Source organism: Eleutherodactylus coqui, unplaced genomic scaffold, assembly GCF_035609145.1.
Source record: "Eleutherodactylus coqui strain aEleCoq1 unplaced genomic scaffold, aEleCoq1.hap1 HAP1_SCAFFOLD_256, whole genome shotgun sequence".
Classification (NCBI taxonomy): domain Eukaryota; kingdom Metazoa; phylum Chordata; class Amphibia; order Anura; family Eleutherodactylidae; genus Eleutherodactylus; species Eleutherodactylus coqui.
The window spans coordinates 59,276-80,044 of record NW_027102521.1 but is presented as its reverse complement, the minus strand read 5'-3'; the positions used below and the strand labels follow the sequence as shown (position 1 = coordinate 80,044).

Here is a 20,769-nt window from a genome sequence, read left to right as displayed (position 1 = left end):
CTTTTAATCACTTTTTATTTTAAAAAAACATGATGTATTTCACTAGGGTCAACCTCACAGTACAATGAGAAATATTTGGTAGGGTTCAGACATAAGGTTATGTTGTGCTAAAAGGCTATGTCCACCTTGGCAAACAATGTTTTTCTACAGCTCCTATGTAGACCTATGCTTCCCCTTTGTAACAAACAACAAATACAACCTACGTTGTCTGATGTTTCTGTTGATGCCATACATCCTTATATATGTCCGCTAAATCTTGGTAAAGTACATTCAGTAGATAATCATGACAAAAGGGACAGAAAAAATGTATGACAACTGGATCAGACTACACAGAGCATATCTGTAGTCTGTTACCATAGAGACACATAGAACTATATAGGAGCTGCAGAAACAAAATGGTAGGAAATGTTTAAATGAGTTTTCCAGGGAGAATACTACTGCTGACCTGTCCTTTTAATAGGTCATCAATAGTTGATCTGCTGGGGTCTGCCGCTTGGGACCCCGACCGTTCAGCTGAGCGGGCGCATGCTGTCAGCGTCGCAAATACACAGAGGTCAGAGTGGAAGTCTCCGCGCCAACCTCAGTCTAGTGGCCGGCGCTCGTAACTGCAGGCATGGCTCTCATTGAAATCAATGTGAGCTGTGACTGCAGTTACAAGTGCCAGCCACTACACAGAGGTCGGCTCAGAGACTTCCGCTCCGATCTCTGTATTTGCAGCATGTGCCCACTTAGCAGATCGGTCGGGGCCCCAAGCTACGGACCCCAGCTGATCAACTATTGATGACCGATCATCACCGATCATCAGTAGTATTCTTCCTGGAAGACCCCTTTAAATTTATGCAAAGTTCCTTTGCTTTTAGTTTCAGGTGTATTAGAACACTTAAAAAAAGAATTTAGACTGAGGCCAGCCCCAGGAACTATGGCTTGTTGTATATTTTCAATTAAAGCCGTTAAAATGCAGAGCCATCCATATAATACTTGAATAATCTGGAACAACTCCAGTAGAGAAAACCATATGCCTAGAAAGAGTAAAAAGGGCGTAACGAAAGGGGTACTCGTAATGAGACAGCCAATTAAGGTCTTGCTCACCTAGCCCCGTTTTGGTGTGTTTTGCTGGTGACTTCTTATTTTGCCCCTCCCTTCCTCAAAAAGAAAAATCGGCTCCTAAATGTATGCTCCCTTGAGGTAGATCTGTTGCAGAACATTTTCTGCAGTAAAAATGTATTCCGCAGGTGAATTTGGTTTCTAAAAGCCCCATGCACATACTGCAGGAACAATCAAACCAAATTACATGGATTTTTGTGCAGAGATTTTCTACTATAGCTGTGCCTTAGCTTATTTCTCCTTACATAGGGAGTCTGATTGAGACTGAATGACAGTGCTCAGAGGTGGGGCGACTCCATACTAAGGACCTACCTGCCCTTCATGCACTACCATACAGGCCCCATGCATTGGGCTCTGCATAAAACTTATGGTTTTAATTGTGGACATGGTTCCCTAAATTTCAAAAAAGGAGAAACTAAATATAAACCAGCGAACTATGATAATCATCTTCAATGAGTAATGTATCACACAGGCAAAAAGTGGGGAAAAGCCCCCTGCGTCCTAACACAGATATAAAGCACAACTTTATTTAAAAATCCTTATTCTTTTTAGTCTCATTCAGTCTACTTTTTTGTCTGATGAACTAGTAGCTTCCTCTATGCTGCTGTTGGTGCCCTGGTTTCCGGCTATGAAGGGTTCTAAATTCTTGTCTTCCTCTTCCTCTTGCTGCAGTACATGCAAGTAATATTTCTGGTGGTCAAGGTAGGTTGTAAACAATTTTGAATATTCTGGATGACTCAGGAAAAAGTTTTTAAACTCCTCTACAAGAAATAGAAATAGAATTAAAATAAGCCATGAAGAATTTTGGTGCACAACCATAAACATATTATTGCAGCATCTCATGTACATGAGGCAGACAAACATGGTATTCCATAGAAGACAGAGCTAAAAAATACACTGATTTTTACCCGTGGCTACTGCTTTTCAGCATACCTGTACTACCTTTATTTTTTATAATAAAGTTACATATTTTGCCTACTGTACTTCTAGTATTTCTAGATTTGTAGGTTGGTGCATATATAGTTAATGAAGTTGTCCAGTTGTAAACTATTGTTGGCCTATCTTTACGATAGGCCATCAATAGTAGATTAATGGGTGTCTGCCGCCCAGGATCCTTGTCCATCAGCTGTTTGCCAAGCCAGTGCACTAATGCAATGAGCAGAATTCTGCAGCAATCAGACAGCTCCTTTCCCACTGTAGTGGTGAGGCTTGGTATTGCAGCCAAGGTTCCCATTAAAGTAATTAGAAACATTTTCTGTAATACCAAGCTGGTCCACTACAGTGAAACTGAAGCTATCTGCTTATTTTAGAAATCAGCTCAGTACTTGAACAAAGCAGCCCCGCAAAGAGTGATTGGTGGAATACAATGCAGCGGAACCCCACCAATCTGCTATTGGATAAAGATAGGCCATCAATAGTTTCCAGTTGGACAACACCATTAATCTGACATTAATTTATGACAGCAGTAAATTTAAAAGACTTGGTTTGGTTGAAGGCATACAGTGTATAAGGGGGTTGTCTGGTTTAGAAAACTGGCTGATAGTTCAACCCCTTAGTGTTAAAGCCCGTTTGTGCCTTAATGATCAGGCCAAATGTTGGAAATCTGACGTGTCACTTTAACATAGAAAAACTCCGAAAAGCTTTTGCATATCCAAGTAATTCTGACATTGTTTTTTAGCAACATATTGTACTTCATTTAGGTAAAAACAGACCAATAGAATTTGTGTATATTTATTAAAAGCACCACAATTGGGAAGATTTTGAGAAAATTGTCAGTTTAACATTTTCAAATGCAATATGTCAAATATGTGCAAACATACTGTACACTTTTTTGCTAAGATATATATTTTCATCTGTTTACTTTATTCTGGAAGCACATTGGAAAAACCTTTGTTTTTTTTAACCATTTAGGAGACATACAAAATTTAACATTAACATTTTGAGAATCATTTTGTTTTCCTACACCAAGCCAAGATTGCAAAGGCTCATAGGTGTCCGAATGACAGATACCCTCACACTTGACCCCATATATTCACCGAAGGGTGTTTTGAGTATTTTGACCCCACAGTTTCTTTTCAGGAGTCAATGCAATTTAGAGGAGAAAAAAACAACAATTTTATATTTTTGAAAATATGTCATTTTAAAGACAGTTTTTTTTTCTATAGTGCACATGAAAATGAGGATTTGTACCCCAAAATGGATACCCCTGTTTGTCCTGTGTTCAAAAACATACCCATTGTGGCCCTAATCTTATATATGTATGCACAATGGGGCCCAAAACGAAAGAAACAGCTGGTGGCTTTCAGAACAGAAATTTTGCTTGAAAGTGTTTAAGGCCCCATTGCCCATTTGTAGAGCCCTAGAGTGGCCAAAATGATGGAGAAACCCCACAAATTACCCCATTTTGAAAACCGACGCACATGTGCAGAAGACTGTGTCAGGTCCTGGAAGGACTCTCAGCTCTTCCTATGGATCCAATCCGTGTGGGGACATGAAACTTTAACCTTCTCCAACTTTTCTTTTACTTTTATGCGATCGCCATTATTGCATAATCACAATCGTGTGACCCATCACAACTACAGGCTATCAGCAACCTCCGGCAAACTTTAGCAGGGAGCTGTCACCCACACAGACCCCGGGGCCTTAATATCCAGGGCAAGCATGTTTTTACAGCCCTGGGGATTAAAGCCCGGAAACCCAGGATGTAAAAACACATATGAGTGGTCACTAAGGGGTTAATGGGGGCCTGTTAGCTCTCCTGACTTGTCCATTTTAGTTAATACTTTTTTTCTCCATGAAACATCTTAGAACATAGTTTCTTATAACATTGTGTTGTGCTGTTCCTCTGTTATTCCTCTTGTGAAACGGGTGTGTCTCTACACCAGGGTTCCCCAACTCCAGTCCTCAGGGACCGCTAACAGGTCATATTTTCAGGATTTCCTCAGTGATGCACAGGTGATGTAATTATTGTTGGTGCCTCAGACATTGGCACAGGTGTTCTTTCTATAGGATATCCTGAAAACATGACCTGTTTGTGGTCCCTGAGGACTGGAGTTGGGGACCATTGCTCTACACAACCTGACTCTGTCAAGCACTGATTGGATAGTGTGAGAATGTCTAGGGACACGACCCCCAACTAGTAACACCAAGTGGTCAAGCTATTCATACCATAGAAGTGGAAGGAACAATAAAGGAATAGTACAACAAAGAGCTATAAGTAAAGCTGCTCCAAGGTCGCGACAATAATGGGGAATACAATTATTTACCAAAACGGGTATGTCGGGCCTCTTGACAGGTCCTCTTTAAAGCCAGACAAATGGGGCAATCTTGCAATATATGGGCATCCATTTGAATACTTCCCATGTCTACCACACCTCCAAAATAAGGGATTTTAAAGCTCTCACCATTTAACACTCCAAATAAAATGTTTTTCATAGATACATTTGAAGGTCTATAAAAGTAAAGAACTGGCATACTAAGTAGAGAGGGACATGAAATTACAAGACACTGAACTCCTCCATTAGTAAGTATATAATAATCACATGTGTTAGGCTGGGTTATATCCCCTGGGGAGAGAATTGTGTGGGGAATGGTTTTGCAGAGGGAGGCATTTGATTAATGAAAATATATGTATTGTCCTTGCCATATATTCCTCTTCTTTTATACACATTTGGAAAATGTGTATGATCTGTATGACCTCTAATGCTTTGTATGTAAGTGGGATGTGAAAAGGTAACGCAGACTGGATAGTCAAATGTCATTGGTGATAGAATTAGAGATGAGCGAGCATACTCGATAAGGCAAACTACTCGAGTGAGTAGGGCCTTATTCGAGTACCTGCCCGCTCGTCTCTAAAGATTTGGGTGCCGGCGGGGAGCTGCGGGGAAGAGCGGGGAGGAAGAGGGGGGAGATCTCTCTCCCCCTCTCCCCCCCCCCCTCCCCCCTGCTCACCGCCGTAACTCACCTGTCACCCGCGCCGGCAGCCGAATCTTTAGAGAAGAGCGGGCAGGTACTCGCATAAGGCACTACTCGCTCGAGTAGTTTGCCTTATCGAGTATGCTCGCTCATCTCTAGATAGAATGCTTTTGTAGAAATGATGTTGTTGAATGGAGCATAGTTAGAGGAGTGATGTTAATGCTAAAAGTGAAGAAACTAATGCAAACACTAATGTATATGAAGAAAAGTGATACTAACGTTATATTTAATGGGAAAAATATGGTTTATTACACAGATGTTAGTGTTTAGTAAAGGAAATACTCAGGTTTATCATAGCAAATACTGTGTTGTTTATTACATAACTACAGAGGTATATTGGATATTGTAATTGTGTATTATACAACTGTTTGATGTAATTGCTGACATGAGAGTTCGGCTGATGATTACTGCCTGACTGATGATGAGTATTGTTTGTGACCATGCAGTTAGAAAGTGTGATAGTCTCTGTCATAGCCTCCATGGACGTCATAGGATTAGTTTGTATCCCAGTCATTTTTTGGGTGTTTCTCCCCGGGTATCGTGCTGCGCAGAGTATGTGTGTTGGATGGATGAATAGTGGATCAAGTCTGATTCTGTGGGAAGGTGCCTGTTGGGGTATGATAGGCAGGGTGTGGTGCACAGCTGAGGGTTGCGTTTTCTGTGCTGATGAAGTGCGCAAGAGAATTGTGAGGTTCAAACAGAAGTTGATGCAACCTATAGTCATTAGTCACAAGTGAAGTTCTGTGACGCCTGCTGTGGGGAAGAGGCTGGGTGAAGGTAAACAGGGTATTAGTGTAGTATGTCTACACCGGAAGTGTGGGCATGACAAGGCTGAGCTACAGGTAATGCCCAGGTCACGCCCACAGCTCCCAATTAGCTGTGGCATACACACCTTCACCGAGCTGCCAAAAGCTCGGTGCATCATAGAGACGCTGTTAAAGGGGTTGTCCCGCGAAACAAAGTGGGGGTATACACTTCTGTATGGCCATATTAATGCACTTTGTAATGTACATTGTGCATTAATTATAAGCCATACAGAAGTTATCAGAAGTTATTCACTTACCTGTTCCGTTGCTAGCGTCCTCGTCTCCATGGTGCCGTCTAATTTTCAGCGTCTAATCGCCGGATTAGACGCGCTTGCGCAGTCCGGTCTTCTTCTTTTCTGAATGGGGCCGCTCGTGCCGGAGAGCGGCTCCTTGTAGCTCCGCCCTGTCACGTGCCGATTCCAGCCAATCAGGAGGCTGGAATCGGCAATGGACCGCACAGAAGCCCTGCGGTCCACCGAGGGTGAAGATCCCGGCGGCCATCTTCACCAGGTAAGTAAGAAGTCACCGGAGCGCGGGGATTCAGGTAAGCACTCTCCGGTTTTCTTTTTTAACCCCTGCATCGGGTTTGTCTCGCGCCGAACGGGGGGGGGGGGGGGGGCTATTGGGAAAAAAAAAAAACGTTTCGGCGCGGGACAACCCCTTTAAGGGTTTTCTTAGAGGGAGGCAGCTCCCTCTGTTTTTGTCATCGGACCCCCGAGATAAAAATCGTGTACTGCCGATGGGTTGTTATGGCAAGAGGATTCCAGATACAGGCGTCCTGTTCTGCTATCAGCCCCCACAGTGACGAGCTCTGGCAGCGGGAGCCAGCTGTCAGTGATAGCTAGCCTCCTGCTGCATCAGCTGCAGGGTGCATTAGAGCAGTGACTCCCATTGTTAACCCCAGGTTGAAGGTGTATGTGTGCCACAGCCAATCGGGAGCTGTGGGCGTGACCTAGCCGTTACCTGCAGCTCAGCCCGGTCACGCCCACACTTCTGATGAAGACATACTACACTAATACTGGTAAACAATGTGAGTGAGAAAATTTACTAGAACCTCTTGTCCTGAGGAAGAGAATGCATAGACAGTTTGGACCATGGTACCGTAGCTCTGAACTGGGACTTGTTGGTTTGAGCAGTCCATGAGAGATAGACTAGCATCATAAAGACTGCAAGTAGACCAGTAACTTGACTGTGTTAGGCCGCCTGCAGATGGGTGGGTCGGATCCGGCTGCGAGGTTTCTCGCCACGGGATCCGACCCGAGCGCCTGCAGAGAGCGGCGCATACTCACCTGCGCCCGCGGCTCCAGCTGTTTGATGTGCCGGCTTGCTGGGCAGCCGGTGCATGCGCAGACCAGAGCCGGTGGCCGGACAGTGACGTTTCTGCTCTACGAGCCCCGCACAGAAATAAAGCATGCCGCGGTTTGTTTGCCGCGCGGCCAAACTGCAGCCGTCTGCATAGGATTGCGTTTGTCATCGTACCCCTAGATAAATTCGTTAAGGGGTCTACTTTTCAAAATGGGGTCACTTGTGGGCGTTCTCCATCGTTTTGGTCACTCAATGGCTCTACAAGTGTGCAATAGGGCCTAAATCTCCTTCAAGCAAATTTTCTGTTTTGAAAGCCACCGGTTGCTCCTTTCATTTTGGGCCCCATTGTGCATACAGGCGTAATACTAGGGCCACAATGGGTATGTTTCTGAGCACGGGATAAACAGGCTTATCCATTCTGGGGTGCAAATCCTCATTTTCATGTGTACTATAGAAATAATTCCTGCCTTTAAAATGACATATTTGCAAAAATATGAAATTTTAGTTTTTCTCTTCTAAATTGCATTGACTCCTAAAAAAAACCTGTTTGGTTTAAACACTCATAACACCCCTTAGTGAATACGTTAAGGGGTGTAGTTTTAAAAATGGGGTCATTTGTGGGGGTATCTATCATTTTGACTTCTATGAGCCTTTCCAATCTTGGCTTGGTGTAGAAAAACAAACTGTTCCTCAAAATGCTGAAAAGTAATATTAAATTTGTACGTCTCCTAAATGGTTAAAAAAAAAACGAAAGTTTTTCCAATGTGCGCCCAAAATAAAGTAAACGGATGGAAATATATATCTTAGCAAAAATTTCTATATTATGTTTACACATATTTGAGATATTGCAGTTGGAAATGTGAAAAAATGACTATTTTTAAAAATTTTTCCCAATTTTGGCGCTTTTAATAAATAAACACAAATTCTATCGGTCTTTTTTTCCACCTAAATGAAGTACAACATGTGGCGAAAAAACAATGTCAGAATCGCTTGGATATGCAAAACCTTTCTGGTGTTTTTCCATGCTAAATTGACACGTGTCAGATTTGCAAAATTTGGCCTGGTCATTAAGGCGAAAACAGGCTTGGTCACTAAGGGGTTGATTCCACAAAGACTGGCTAGCAAATACAGCATTAAAAAGATTTCTAAGCCTGTGTAGTTGAGTGTTCCGAATTATATTGACAAAGGATTTAAAACTGTATTACAACATTTGAAAACATATGCTACTTAAAGGGGGTGTCCAATTGTAAGCTATTGAAGGTCTATCCTCAGGAAACGCCATCAATAGCAGATCCGTGGGTGTCTGCCACCTGGGACTACCTCTCATCATCTGTTCTCTGGTCCACTGCTCTCATGCACTGAGCCAATTTTTGCAGGAAGCAGACAGCCCCTTTTCCACTGCAGTAGCCAGGGAACGAAGCAGTCTGCTTCCTGGTAATATCAGCTCAGTGTACAAACTCACCAGCCCAGAGAACAGCATATTGGTGAGAATCCCATGCAGCAGGCCCATTCCAGTCTACTATTGATAACCATCTTGAGGACAGACCATCAGAAGCCTACCACTGGACCAACCCTTAAAGGGTCTGTATGTTTATTGTGTACAACTTAAAGTAAACATTGTTATAGTTTGCTGCAAAATGTGCTTCATCTCTCAAGACTTCTGCACAGTGGGACAACTCCCCTCACATGCTTATACTACTGTCCGGTCTTCCATTCTTCACAGACATGGCCAGTAGGAGGGATTCCTCCTTATTAATGACAGATCCCCTTTGAATGTGTCATTTTGTGATGATAATGTATTAGTTCTGGTCTTTCTTACCATAACAGAGTTTTCCTGACTCATCAGCATCCATATCCTGGAAAAGTTTGGAAACATCAAGGTCTGGAACGCCAAGTGAAGATCTTAACAGGGAACTGAATTCATTTTCTGTGATGCTGCCATCGCCATCAATATCAAATAACTAGGGTAAAGCAAAACATTATAATGGCATGTGATATATGTTGTAATTACTTCAGACTCAGCTGTATGTGATTATTATACCTGTACAGAGACAGAGAAAAGTAATAAGGGCTAATGCCCACGGAACTCCGCGACGTTGCCCTGCAGCTATAAGGTTCTATTGAACCTAATAGCTTAATGTTCATGCAGCGGAGTTTTAAATGCCACAGGAATATGCGTGGCCAGCTTCCATTGTAGACAACGTGGCCTTGCCCACTGTAAATACGTGGCCCTGCCCACTGTAAATACATGGCCCCGCCCACCGCTGGCCACGTCATCTGACACTGCCGGCACGTCATGCACTGTACTGTGAATGCCTGCTGGCCCTCCATGCGGGACGTGTACAGAGGATCCGGAGCGGTCAGTATGGAGGTTTTGTGGTGGGGTGCAGGGGGCGTGGCGGACTGCGCTGTGATATTCCGCTGGCGGAGTCAGTCACGGCCGTGGGCATGAGCCCTAAGGCTGGGTTCCCACACGGCGTATTCCTGGCGGAAATATCGCAGTTTGGCCACAGCGAAAAACCGCGAGATTTCCGCCTGCAAAGCGCTACTTCAAAACCCGCGGCACTTAGAGGAGAGCGCGGCCGCAATGAAAAAAATAAAAGAATGGACATGCTGTGGCCAGTGAATCTGCGCCACAGCACTTGCTTCTGCCACCTTTGCTGCAATGAATTTGCCTTCCCATGTGGACAAGATTTCTGAAAAATCTTGTCCACATGGCTGGCTAATCCCGGGATTACCGTCCGCAAGTGGATTCGCCTCGGCCTAAGAGAAAAAAACAACTGCAGGACTCATCATCTACAAGCCTATAGCAAGTGCTTTACACAAATAAACTGGATCCAGGGTTTGAGCGAACGTTTGATCAACCACATGTACAAGGGTGGACAAAAATATGGAAACACTGAACGAAATGCATAGGATTTTAATCATTAGCACTGAGCTGCCCTATCGGCCCCTGCTTAGTGGAGAGCTTTCCACTAAATTTGTGTTTACTTTACCTCTTGCCCTGCTCTGGGTGGTTTTGGGAGCCAGCTGGTAACAGAAGCTGAGTGGCTCAAACTCCTGATTAAAGGAACCTTGTTGCTCAGGCAGATGTTCACTTTTGCCCAGCAGCATATATGTCCTATTACCTCCACTTAAAATTGGTCTCTATATGTCTTATTGAAATATGGATTATAATCCTAAACATGCATTTTGTACGGTGTTTCCATATTTTTGTCCACCCCCCCGTATGTCTTATGTAAGCACAGCAGTAATACTCATATGACTTACAAATGTTTTACAGAATGTCATTTATCTAAGAACTACCAGTTTTGTTCTATAAGTGTTAACAGGTCCATTAATGATACTTTTTTCTGCAATTTTGCCATTTGTAAGGCTATTAAAACAGACAGATATGGCCCAATTGCTATATTTTATGCAATTTTTCTAATACATTTTGATTTGTTTTCTGCGTGTTTTCTAACGCAATCCTATGGCAGCTTCCACGGGCGGAAATTCTGCCGGAAATCCCGCCGTGGAATTTCTGCCCATGTGCAGGGGGACTAAGGCATTTTTTTTACATGCATAATAATATATATTGTTTGTAGTACGGTATGCATTGCAGAATATCGTTTGTACTTATACTTGCAGAACCTTGCATAAGCTGAGGCTATGCTTAAATATAAGGGTTAAATAGTACAGATAAGAGGTGATTTTGGTTACCAAGCAGATAGATCTTCAGCAAGTTTTGCAGAGTGCATCAGTTTTTGCAAAGCTAAATTCTAGCAGTTTTGCAAGGCATCACAATCCCCGGGAATGTGGGAGGAGCCAGACGCCAGGCACCAGTCAGAGTAGAGTTGCTTGTGGGATGGGGGAGAGAGAAGAACAACCTGGCAGGTGAGTGCAAAGACCAGAGACCCAGAATCTTCACCCGCCCTGCCATGTTTTCTTTGTGCGCAATATGCAATCAATAGAACCCCTTGATTTCAATGGGTTCGTTCACATGCGCAATCTTGCGCGCAAATTTTCAAACAAAATACGCTGCATGCTCTATCTTCCTGTGGATTTGCACAGGCAAATAGCAGATATAGAACTATTAGACTTAAAGGAGATGTCCCGCGCCGAAACGGGTTTTTTTTTTTTTAAACCCCCCCCCCCCCCGTTCGGCGCGAGACAACCCCGATGCAGGGGTTAAAAAAACCACCCGCACAGCGCTTACCTGAATCCCGGCGGTCCGGCGTCTTCATACTCACCTGCTGAAGATGGCCGCCGGGATCCTCTGTCTTCATGGACCGCAGGGCTTCTGTGCGGTCCATTGCCGATTCCAGCCTCCTGATTGGCTGGAATCGGCACGTGACGGGGCGGAGCTACACGGAGCTACACGGAGCCCCATAGAGAAGAGGAGAAGACCCGGACTGCGCAAGCGCGGCTAATTTGGCCATCGGAGGGCGAAAATTAGTCGGCACCATGGAGACGAGGACGCCAGCAACGGAGCAGGTAAGTATAAAACTTTTTATAACTTCTGTATGGCTCATAATTAATGCACAATGTATATTACAAAGTGCATTATTATGGCCATACAGAAGTGTATAGACCCACTTGCTGCCTCGGGACATCTCCTTTAATTACCCATTTCAATGAAGAGGAGTATGGTTGCATGTTCGTTTTGCTGTGCAAATGCACACAATTTGCGCACACAAAAAGTACAGTAGGACATGCATTTGCGCATGCAAATATGCAGCATAAATTCTGCAAATATGTGGCGTAAATGTGCACATAACTGCACTCATGCCCATGTGATAACTTGAATAAGCTTAGTCCTCGTGGCTCTGAATCTATCGCCTTTGATGTGTTAAGCCCCTGTCTGCTGGAGAGTCATGTGTGCTGGCATCAGAAATGGTGGCAGCAAGAATCTTGGGGTGTGTTGAGGGGCATTTTATGCTCAGTTTGCTTCCTGAGTGTAAGGTGCATGCAAAATTAAATGATAGATCAGCCTCTTGCAGTCACATCCAAGTCCTGAGATTGCAGAATGTGTACAGGACATAAGGCTAGCAAGGATTAGACAAAAAGGCCATTTTAATTCAGATCAGCACCACTCTTGTCTATTTTGCAGTGCATTCCTATTCAAGTTCATGGGCCTAATCTACAGTATCAGTCATAGTGGAAGGTCATAGACAAAAAATGGGCTGGGTTTTTTTGGGGGGGAGGGGGAGAGACACAGCATCTTTTCTAACCCTGGATAATCATTCTAAGATCTGTGTTCCTTATGATTTTGCAAAGAAATGCAAACAAATCTAACAGGTGGCATTGCTACCTTTCAAGGTAAGTGCATGACTACTATAAAGTCTGGTGTTTATCAGTAGCATTAGGTTATAAGGCAGGGGTGTAGAATCTGTGGCCCAGGATGGCTATTAATGTGGCCCAACACAAAGGGGAGGCTGCATCTGCAGGAGGCGAGGCCGCAGGCAGTACCTGGCACTGGCATTTGCTGTGATTGAGTTACTCCAGGTCCAGTGTGATTCTCCTTGTCCTCCCAAGTCCTGACTGCTGCCAATCCAGTAATAAGGTGAGGACGAGAGACGTGGTCTCATAGTGGACGGCCAGCGCTGTGTTCCCTGTTGTCAGAATGGCTGTAAACTGCATGCGAGTCTGCACAGGCTTCTGTGTCTAGGCTTGCATGCATGGCCTTGTAGCAGTGGGGGTTATTTGCAGGATGATTGGGGTTGTGTGGAGGTTGATGGAAGCTGTATAGAGTACTGTGGAGGACTATGGGAGTTATGTGGAGGATGATGGGGGTTGTTAGGAGGACTGTGGATTAGGATTATTAGGGGAGGATTTTTTTTGCTCATCTGTGGTGGCAGATATCCCTATAGTTATGCACATATCTGTTTTGTTTGCTTATAAGGCCTCCTTCCCACGAACGTATTTCCGCTGCGTAATTCGCAGCAAAAATCCGCTGCGTTGCCCGCAGCTATTAGGTTCTATTGAACCTAATGGCTCAGGGCACACGGTGCGGAATTCCACCGCGGAATTCCGCACCGTGAAATCTCCCGTTCTCACCCGCGGCATGCTCTATTTGCCGCGGGTGTACGCGCTGACGGCTTCCATTGCAGTCAATGGAAGCCGTCCGTTCACGCTATCTCCTGCTGTAACACAGCGGAGGATAGCGTGAAAACGCTTTCCCGCCTACCACGGCGAGGTATATCAGTGGGGCGGACGTCACAGCATGGGGTACTGAGTTTCTAGGAGTGAAGCTTTTCCCGCAAAGTATGCAGTAGTGTAAATAGAGAAGACGCACTGCTGTTTGCAGTAGTCCGGCGTGAAGTCCAGCAGACCTGACCTCTTTATGTGTTGCTTAGCAGAGTCATGACTTAGCCTGGTTGCACATGAGCGAGCCGGAGTCGGCTGTGGGCACCCTGTTCCCAGCTGGCATCTACAGGTACCCATCATTACTTCTCTTCTGTACTGCGGATTCTGCTGTGGGCACCCTGTTCCCAGCCGGCATCTGCGGGTACCCATCATTCCTTCTTCTCTTCTGTACTGTGGATTCTGCTGTGGGCAACCTATACCCGACTGGCATCCACGTGTACCTCATTTCTTCTTTTCTGTACTGCGAATTCCGCTGCGGGCACCCTGTTCCCAGCCGGCATCCACACGTACCTCTCGTTTCTTCTCTTCTGTACTGTGGATTCCACTGTGGGCACCCTGTTCCCGGCCAGCGTTCACACGTACCTCTTATTTCTTCTTCTCTTCTGTACTGCGGATGGCCCGCATGGCTCACCGTCTTCAATGGAAGCCATCTCAAATAGAGAATGCTGCGATTTTTTCCTCCACGAGCAGAAAATCACAATTGATTTCCGCTCGTGTGCAGGAAAAACCGCTTTTCCATAACATGCTATGGAAGTGATTTGCTGCAGATGCCCGCTCCGGATTCCGCAATTCAAATACAGTTGTGCAGCCGGCCTTATTTAGTGTACCAGGTGATTGTAATTTCATCCCGCTTGTGCCCCTCATCCTACCGAGGTAGATAAAAGCGTTTCCCTGGCTGTCAGCCTGACCGAAACGTGATTTCCTGCCTGCAGCAATTAAAGCTTGCGCAGTGAAGCCCCTGCCACCTGCAAGTATGTTCTATCAACATCTGGAATATTCCTACTTCTGGACCCGGTTCCATCTGCCACCTAGTCTGCATGGTCAGACCCCCATTACACTCCAATGGGGCCTGTGCATAGGATGGACGTACCCATGAGTTACATATAGACACTTTCAGACGTGGTGGCTTATGTAAGGCTGTCCGTCCTGCCTTGTCCACCACAGTCTAGGATTCTTTTTGCACTATGGAATTTATGCCCGCCTGATACTTCAGTGCGCGACTCGGTATGTCTCTAATGCTTGAAGAAAAGGAAATGCACATTACCTAGAAGGAAAAAAACTACCTGCCTGATTGCCTAAAGCAATGTGTGAAGGTTGATTTTTGAAGTATCTACATATAGTGTCGGGTTATGGTTTGGGTTGGCAGGTTTTTTATTTTAACCCAATAGTAACTTTGGGTTTTCTTTGTAGATTTTAGATGTGTTTACTAATTTTTATAGAAAAAAAATTTGCACACAATTTTCCTTTATGAGGTCATAAAAAGCTTTGTTGTACATTAGGAACTCCAAAGAGAGGGCAAAATAGCCCTCTGTGGTGACATTGATAACAAGTAGAACTGTTCTGGGCCTGCTAAAACCCTTACAGACTAAGAACATCATCTGATCCAATAGAGGCAATGTATGGTCATGGACAGCTTTGCTTCCTTCTAATGTACACAAAAGAGTTCTCATTCACCGACAGCAAACTAATATCTTGTAAATGGTGAGAAATTACATTATAAAGTTTTAGAACTTTTTATTTATTGGGTGACTAAGAGTTAATTGTATATAGAGCAGAAAATCTCGTTACGGCCAGTTTCATAGAAGCACACTGTGGGTACATTTATGCGCCCGTAAGATAGACAACTGTTCCAGCCTTTCTACAGGTCTACTACTCTAAATTCAGAGGGTCTAAGGCTGCCTGTCCACGGCCGTGATGGAATATCGCTAGCGATATTCCGCTCCAGGGGAGGAGGGGGTGGGGGAGCACTGACAGGTCTCTGCGATGAGCCTATCTAATAGATAAGCTCACCGTGTAGAATTGCGGCAAATTGTAGTATGCCACAATTTCAATCCCGCAAGCGTAGAAGCGCTATGATTCTCCGCTCGTAGATGTCGGGCTGTGCTTTCCATAGTTAGCCTATGGAAAGCTTTTCATAGCGTGATCCGTGGGCGATTTATCACAAGTGGATCCTCGCCCGTGGAAGGCAGCCTTATGATGCTCTCAGTTCTGATTAAAGGTGCATTTATGCTCGTATAAGCAAACGTAAATGCACCCTTAATACTCATGTGAAATTAGAGGAGAAGGGAGGAAGTGTTCCAGGCACACACACTTGACACTACTGAGACCACTGCGAGTGGGGGTCGCTATTACAACTGAGACCACTGTGGTGGGGGTCGCTATTACAACTGAGACCACTGCACGCGCGCGGGGGGGGGGGTCGTTCTTACAACTGAGACCACTGAGGAGGCGGGGTGTCGCTGTTACAACTGAGACCACTGAGGGGGGTCACTTACTACTGAGACCACTGTGGGAGGGGGAGGGGGTCACTATTACTACTGAAACCACTGGGGGAGGGGGTCACTATTATTACTGAGACCACTGGGGGAGGGGGTCACTATTATTACTGAGACCACTGTGGGGGGGCCACTATTACTACTAAGACCACTGGGGGGGCACTATTACTACTAAGACCACTGGGGGGGTGGGTGTCACTATTACCATTGTAGTGGGGGTGGGTGTCACTATTACCATTGTAGTGGGGGTCAGCATTACTACTGAGACCACTGTGGGGGGGGGGGGGTCACTATTACTACTCAGACCACTAGGGGGGGGGTCACTATTACTACTGAGACCACTGTAGAGGGGGGTCACTATTACTACTGAGACCACTTTGGGGGGGTCACTATTACTATGGTAGTTGCCGTTTGGTTGCATAAGGCATATTTTTCACATGCATAATAGTATATATAGCTTGTACTTTGCATTGCAGAATGTTGTTTGTACTTATATTTCATCATAGCCTGAGCTTATGCAAGGTTCTGCAATTATAAGGGTTAAAGGGGTTGTCCCGCGCTGAAACGGGTTTTTTTTTTTTTTTTCAATAGGCCCCCCGTTCGGCGCGAGACAAACCCGATGCATGTATTAAAAAAAAAAATCGGATAGTATTTACCCAAATCCCCGCGCTCCGGTGACTTCTTACTTACCTTGCTAAGATGGCCGCCGGGATCTTCACCTGTTCTGGAATATGATTTCTCCAGCAGGCTTTTGGGGTATTTTGTCGCTTCCAAATTGAGTATCGTGTGCACACATCATCGAACCAGAATCAGACACCAATGTTGGTCTAAAACTGGGAGAGTCTCTACAATGTGTAGAGGCTCAAGCCTTTTATTATAACACATGACAACCGCCCTTCAATGGGCGTGCAAGAGATTACATCAGTAACATATAAGATTCTCATTTGTCGGTTCATATAGAATCCCCCACCTCTCTGCCCACCCCCTCCAAGTGTTGAGGTGGTATGGACTTCGTCCTCTAGCTGAAGTCATCTCCGTGTAGTGATGAATCATTGTTTACCTAGCTTCAGGATGAGGAGTGGAAGGGGGCTAGACAAACACTCAGTATTAAACACAGGATATACACGACACTATGGCCCTTTAACTCTTAGAAACTGGTTGAGCAACTTCTATGTACTTAGAGCAAATACTATGATTAGATTGTGTGTGTGTCCTTTGAACTCCTCAGAGCTGAAAGTCATTACAATAGCAAAATACATTTGGGTTATATACAAATAGCGATAGACATTTTATACTAAATAATTATCATGTCTATCACAATCCCCCCTTAAAATGTCTATCCTCTAATTCTTTATCTAATTTTCACAGTCTTCTGCGCATGAGCCTATAACCGGAGCGCGTTGAAGGTTCGTTTTAGGGTCTTCAAGGGGGTGTAGGACTTGTCCACTCCTTCTGGGGATGCATTCAGCAAACTCATGGTGGGAGCGGCTTTTCCAGCATCAGTTTCACAGGTCTCTCTGACACAGGGAATAACACAGCAGACTAGAACAGAAAAGGTAACCATCAGTTCACATACAACAGCGACGCCCGTCTGTGCCAGGATCCTTTACCACCCGCTCATCCAAGGCGAGTGCTGGTCCCAAAAGTTAGCTCTTTTTAGTCAGTGCGGTCAGCTTCTTAATGGCAACTGCGTTTTTACCCGCGGGTCACGTGTCGTCTAGGATGTAGGTACAACAAGTCTCCCCTATCATCTTACAGACACTCCCCTTTTTAGCTAAAGTCATATCTAAGGTCACTCTATTTTAAAAAAAGTCATAGTCGAGGTAGGTCCTATTGGTCGACTAGTCCCTATAAGGCGTCTCTAGTATAATTTATAAACCACTGCTAATTATAATAAACATAATTAATCCAGTCAACATTTATTTACCCTAATGATCAGGAAAATGGACTCGAATCTAGTTTTAACTTGGTCTCTAATTTTTAAAACTCGTCAGGTACCCCCCTTGGCTATCCTATGATGTCAATGTATACGTGTAGATCAAAACTACCACCAGGGGTCTCTCTTCTCGCTCTAGTATAATGTTACAATACTAGTAGCGTGCACAGGTACGCACGGCGTGGGACTCCCTAATCTTCACCCACACCAATGTCCCTCCTGGAGATAGTCCTAATGGTGAACACGTCCAAGTCGCCTCACCCTTGCGTCAGGGTTTTCCCACTGCCCGTAAGTCCCTACTCCTAGGAGGGGGGGATCCCTACCTCACCTCAGAGGGAGGCCATGGATTCCCTGGGCTCATTTACGGGCATCCATACCCTCTATCTGTACAAGTTAACACCCCACAGGGTGTGCCCTCGCCGGAACCTAAGGTCTTCTGCACTATCCCTAGGCAAATGGGAATTCCACTGACAATCCATCTTAGGAGATCGGGGCAGGCACAGTACTAGTACATTTCTCCTTTTATTTGGTAGCGTATGTGGTTGGCATTATCGGAACCGGCTCTTCATCTTTTTCAAGCAAGGGAAACGTTGGTGTCTGACAGGATGTGGAGGAGCATAAGGGCTTTACTAAGGCACACTCCCCTGTCCAATTACCCTCCAGGCGGGTCCTCTACCTCATGTCTCCACAAAGCCAGTAAACGTCTCCTAAGGACTGGACCTGATTCTGCATCTATTCCCCTCCTATCATACTGTAGGAGGAGCAATACCCGTTGGTGAGTTCCCCAAAAATCTCCCTCCACCCTGCCTATTTGCCCGGCAGGTGTAGTTTCCAGGGTAGTCAGTAATACTCTCTCCGGTGCAAAACACTTAAGTAGTTATAGAGTATTCCTTCTTCCATTTCTCACGGACAGTGAAATTAGCGGAAATGTTCGTGAAGAGACTAATAAACCACTCTTCAGCATCTACAGGGAGATTTAGGGGGACCATCCCCGAGTGTAGTCGGGCACTACCGCACATGCAACAGTTAGACTTGTTGCTCCTGTTAGCATTGTACCTCATCAACTCCAACCAGAGATTCTGGTCAGAGTAGCCAGTCGCTACTGTCAAGGTGTCCTCAAAGGTAGGGTTGGCTATGATCATCATGTTCGTCAAGGTCTTTATCTTACGGCGGAGGGGGTTAATTATGGGCACGGGACTAAGTGAAGGCTTCCATTCGGCTGCATCTACCATACCCCTTATTTTAAACTTCCCTAAGGGATCTGTCCTCCCGTACCGGTATGTCCCCAGACTATAAGTCTCCCCGTCCCCCGGGCTTGGATCTCCCATGGTTAATGTAAAAACCGCATTAAAACCAAGCAACATACTAAGTTCAGCCTTCCAATACCTGCTGTCCTTATTATTCTCAAGGAGGGTTATACGACTAATTAGGGATTTCCCGCTCTTATCTTTCTTATTTAAGGCACTTCGCGGTTTATAGGACCAGTCTATTCCTGTGTTACATCCCACTAATCCCCAATAACGGCAGTCTTCTCCCCAGACGTTATCAGTGGCGCAAACATATTGTATTCCCCGGGTATATAAGTCATATAACCAGCCGGACTGAGCTAAATCTGGCCTGCGGTGGGATCTTGCGCCTAGACACGGGACCACAGTACAATAGTCGAAGGAATATGCGGCTACTTGAGCATTGGACGAGTTATACTAGAAGGTAACCATACCCTCATATTTTTCCGACTAAGGATTCCAGTTGCCACCCTCCTCTCTCACTAGCCCTAACCAGAGTAACGTCTTTGGCACAACTAAGACTGGTCTCCCGGATCTGAAGCTTTCTTACAGTATGAAGCGTGGATCCATGTAAGTCTTTCGGCTAGTTTCACAGCTGTGGCAGTAGTCAGAAGCACCTGGTAGGGGCCATCAAATCGGGGCTCAGGAGGGTGCTTCCTGAGGAACTTCTTGACGCACACCCAATCCCCAGGCTGCAAGATATGTGTCCCAGTGTCTGCCTCTGAGTCTGGAAGAGAACACCTGTGCATAGGCTTTGGTTAGTTCTTTAACAACGGAAATCACATAATTAGTCAACACATCAGATTGTAATTGTAACCACTGAGGATAGTAACGACCTAGCCTTGGGGCTAGCCCAAACAATCTCGTAGGGAGATAATGTATAATCCCCCCTGGGTTCATATCTAACACTGTATAAGGCTATTGGATGACAGTCTTTCCAAAGTGGCGTCATTTTTAAGTATCTTACTTTTTAGCGTGCCACTACGTCTCTCCACCTTTCCACTACTCTAAAGATGGTAGAGTATGTAAAAGGCCTGGGATACACCCAGAGCAGACATGACATGTTACATTCACCTGCGAAGTTTATACCTCTGTCTGACTCTGAATCACCTCTGGTACCCCATATTCACAGTTTACCTCGTTCATGAGCTTCTTTGCGGTTACCTACTTGTTTACCTTGGTAACAGGGTCGGCCTCCAACCTGCAAAGACATCAACAACAACAAGCACGTAGTCATACTTCCCAACAAGTGGGAGCTGAACGTAGTCAATTTGCAATCCCTGAAATGGGTAGAGTGGTCCCGGCAAGTGTGGTGTGGCAAATTTACTTCTGCCCTGACTTACCCATGGCATAGATCATGCTAAACCGGACAAATGATGCAGCAGCTACAGAGAACCCAGAAGTCGCCCAACCTCTTTCAAGCGTCGTCGTCATTACTGCTTTACTAGGTGGGTCTTTGCGTCCATCAGCTGGGCCATCATGGGATACAGGAACTGTGGTGGGCAAGTGCTGTTGACTGTTCACCACACGCTGTCCTGTTTCTGCTGCTCCCATATTAGTCCATTTATTCTTTTCTTCCTTGCTGGCTTGTAACTGTAAAAGTCTTTAGCATATCAAAGTCCAAATTTTTGTCAATGTCCAAAGTTTTTTTACCACTGACTCATGCTGTCAGTATCTTTCTTCTTTCTTCCACGGCTTGAGGGCCGCTGCCTTTGCTGCGCTGTCAGCGAGGG

The 20,769-nt window shown here is 45.2% G+C and overlaps 1 protein-coding gene across 1 annotated transcript in view; it reads right to left on the bottom strand.

Annotated features, from left to right (window-relative positions):
• Window positions 1–628: 628 nt before the first annotated feature.
• Window positions 629–20,769, bottom strand: part of LOC136604692 (lysophosphatidylcholine acyltransferase 2-like) — a gene marked incomplete at its 5' end in the record, with an annotated part of 48,470 nt that continues 28,329 nt past the window's right edge. The window contains 2 exons of the mRNA XM_066588916.1: window positions 629–1,865; window positions 9,010–9,151. Coding sequence (XP_066445013.1) covers window positions 1,663–1,865; window positions 9,010–9,151 — 345 coding nt within the window. The remainder of the gene's footprint in view (window positions 1,866–9,009; window positions 9,152–20,769) is intronic.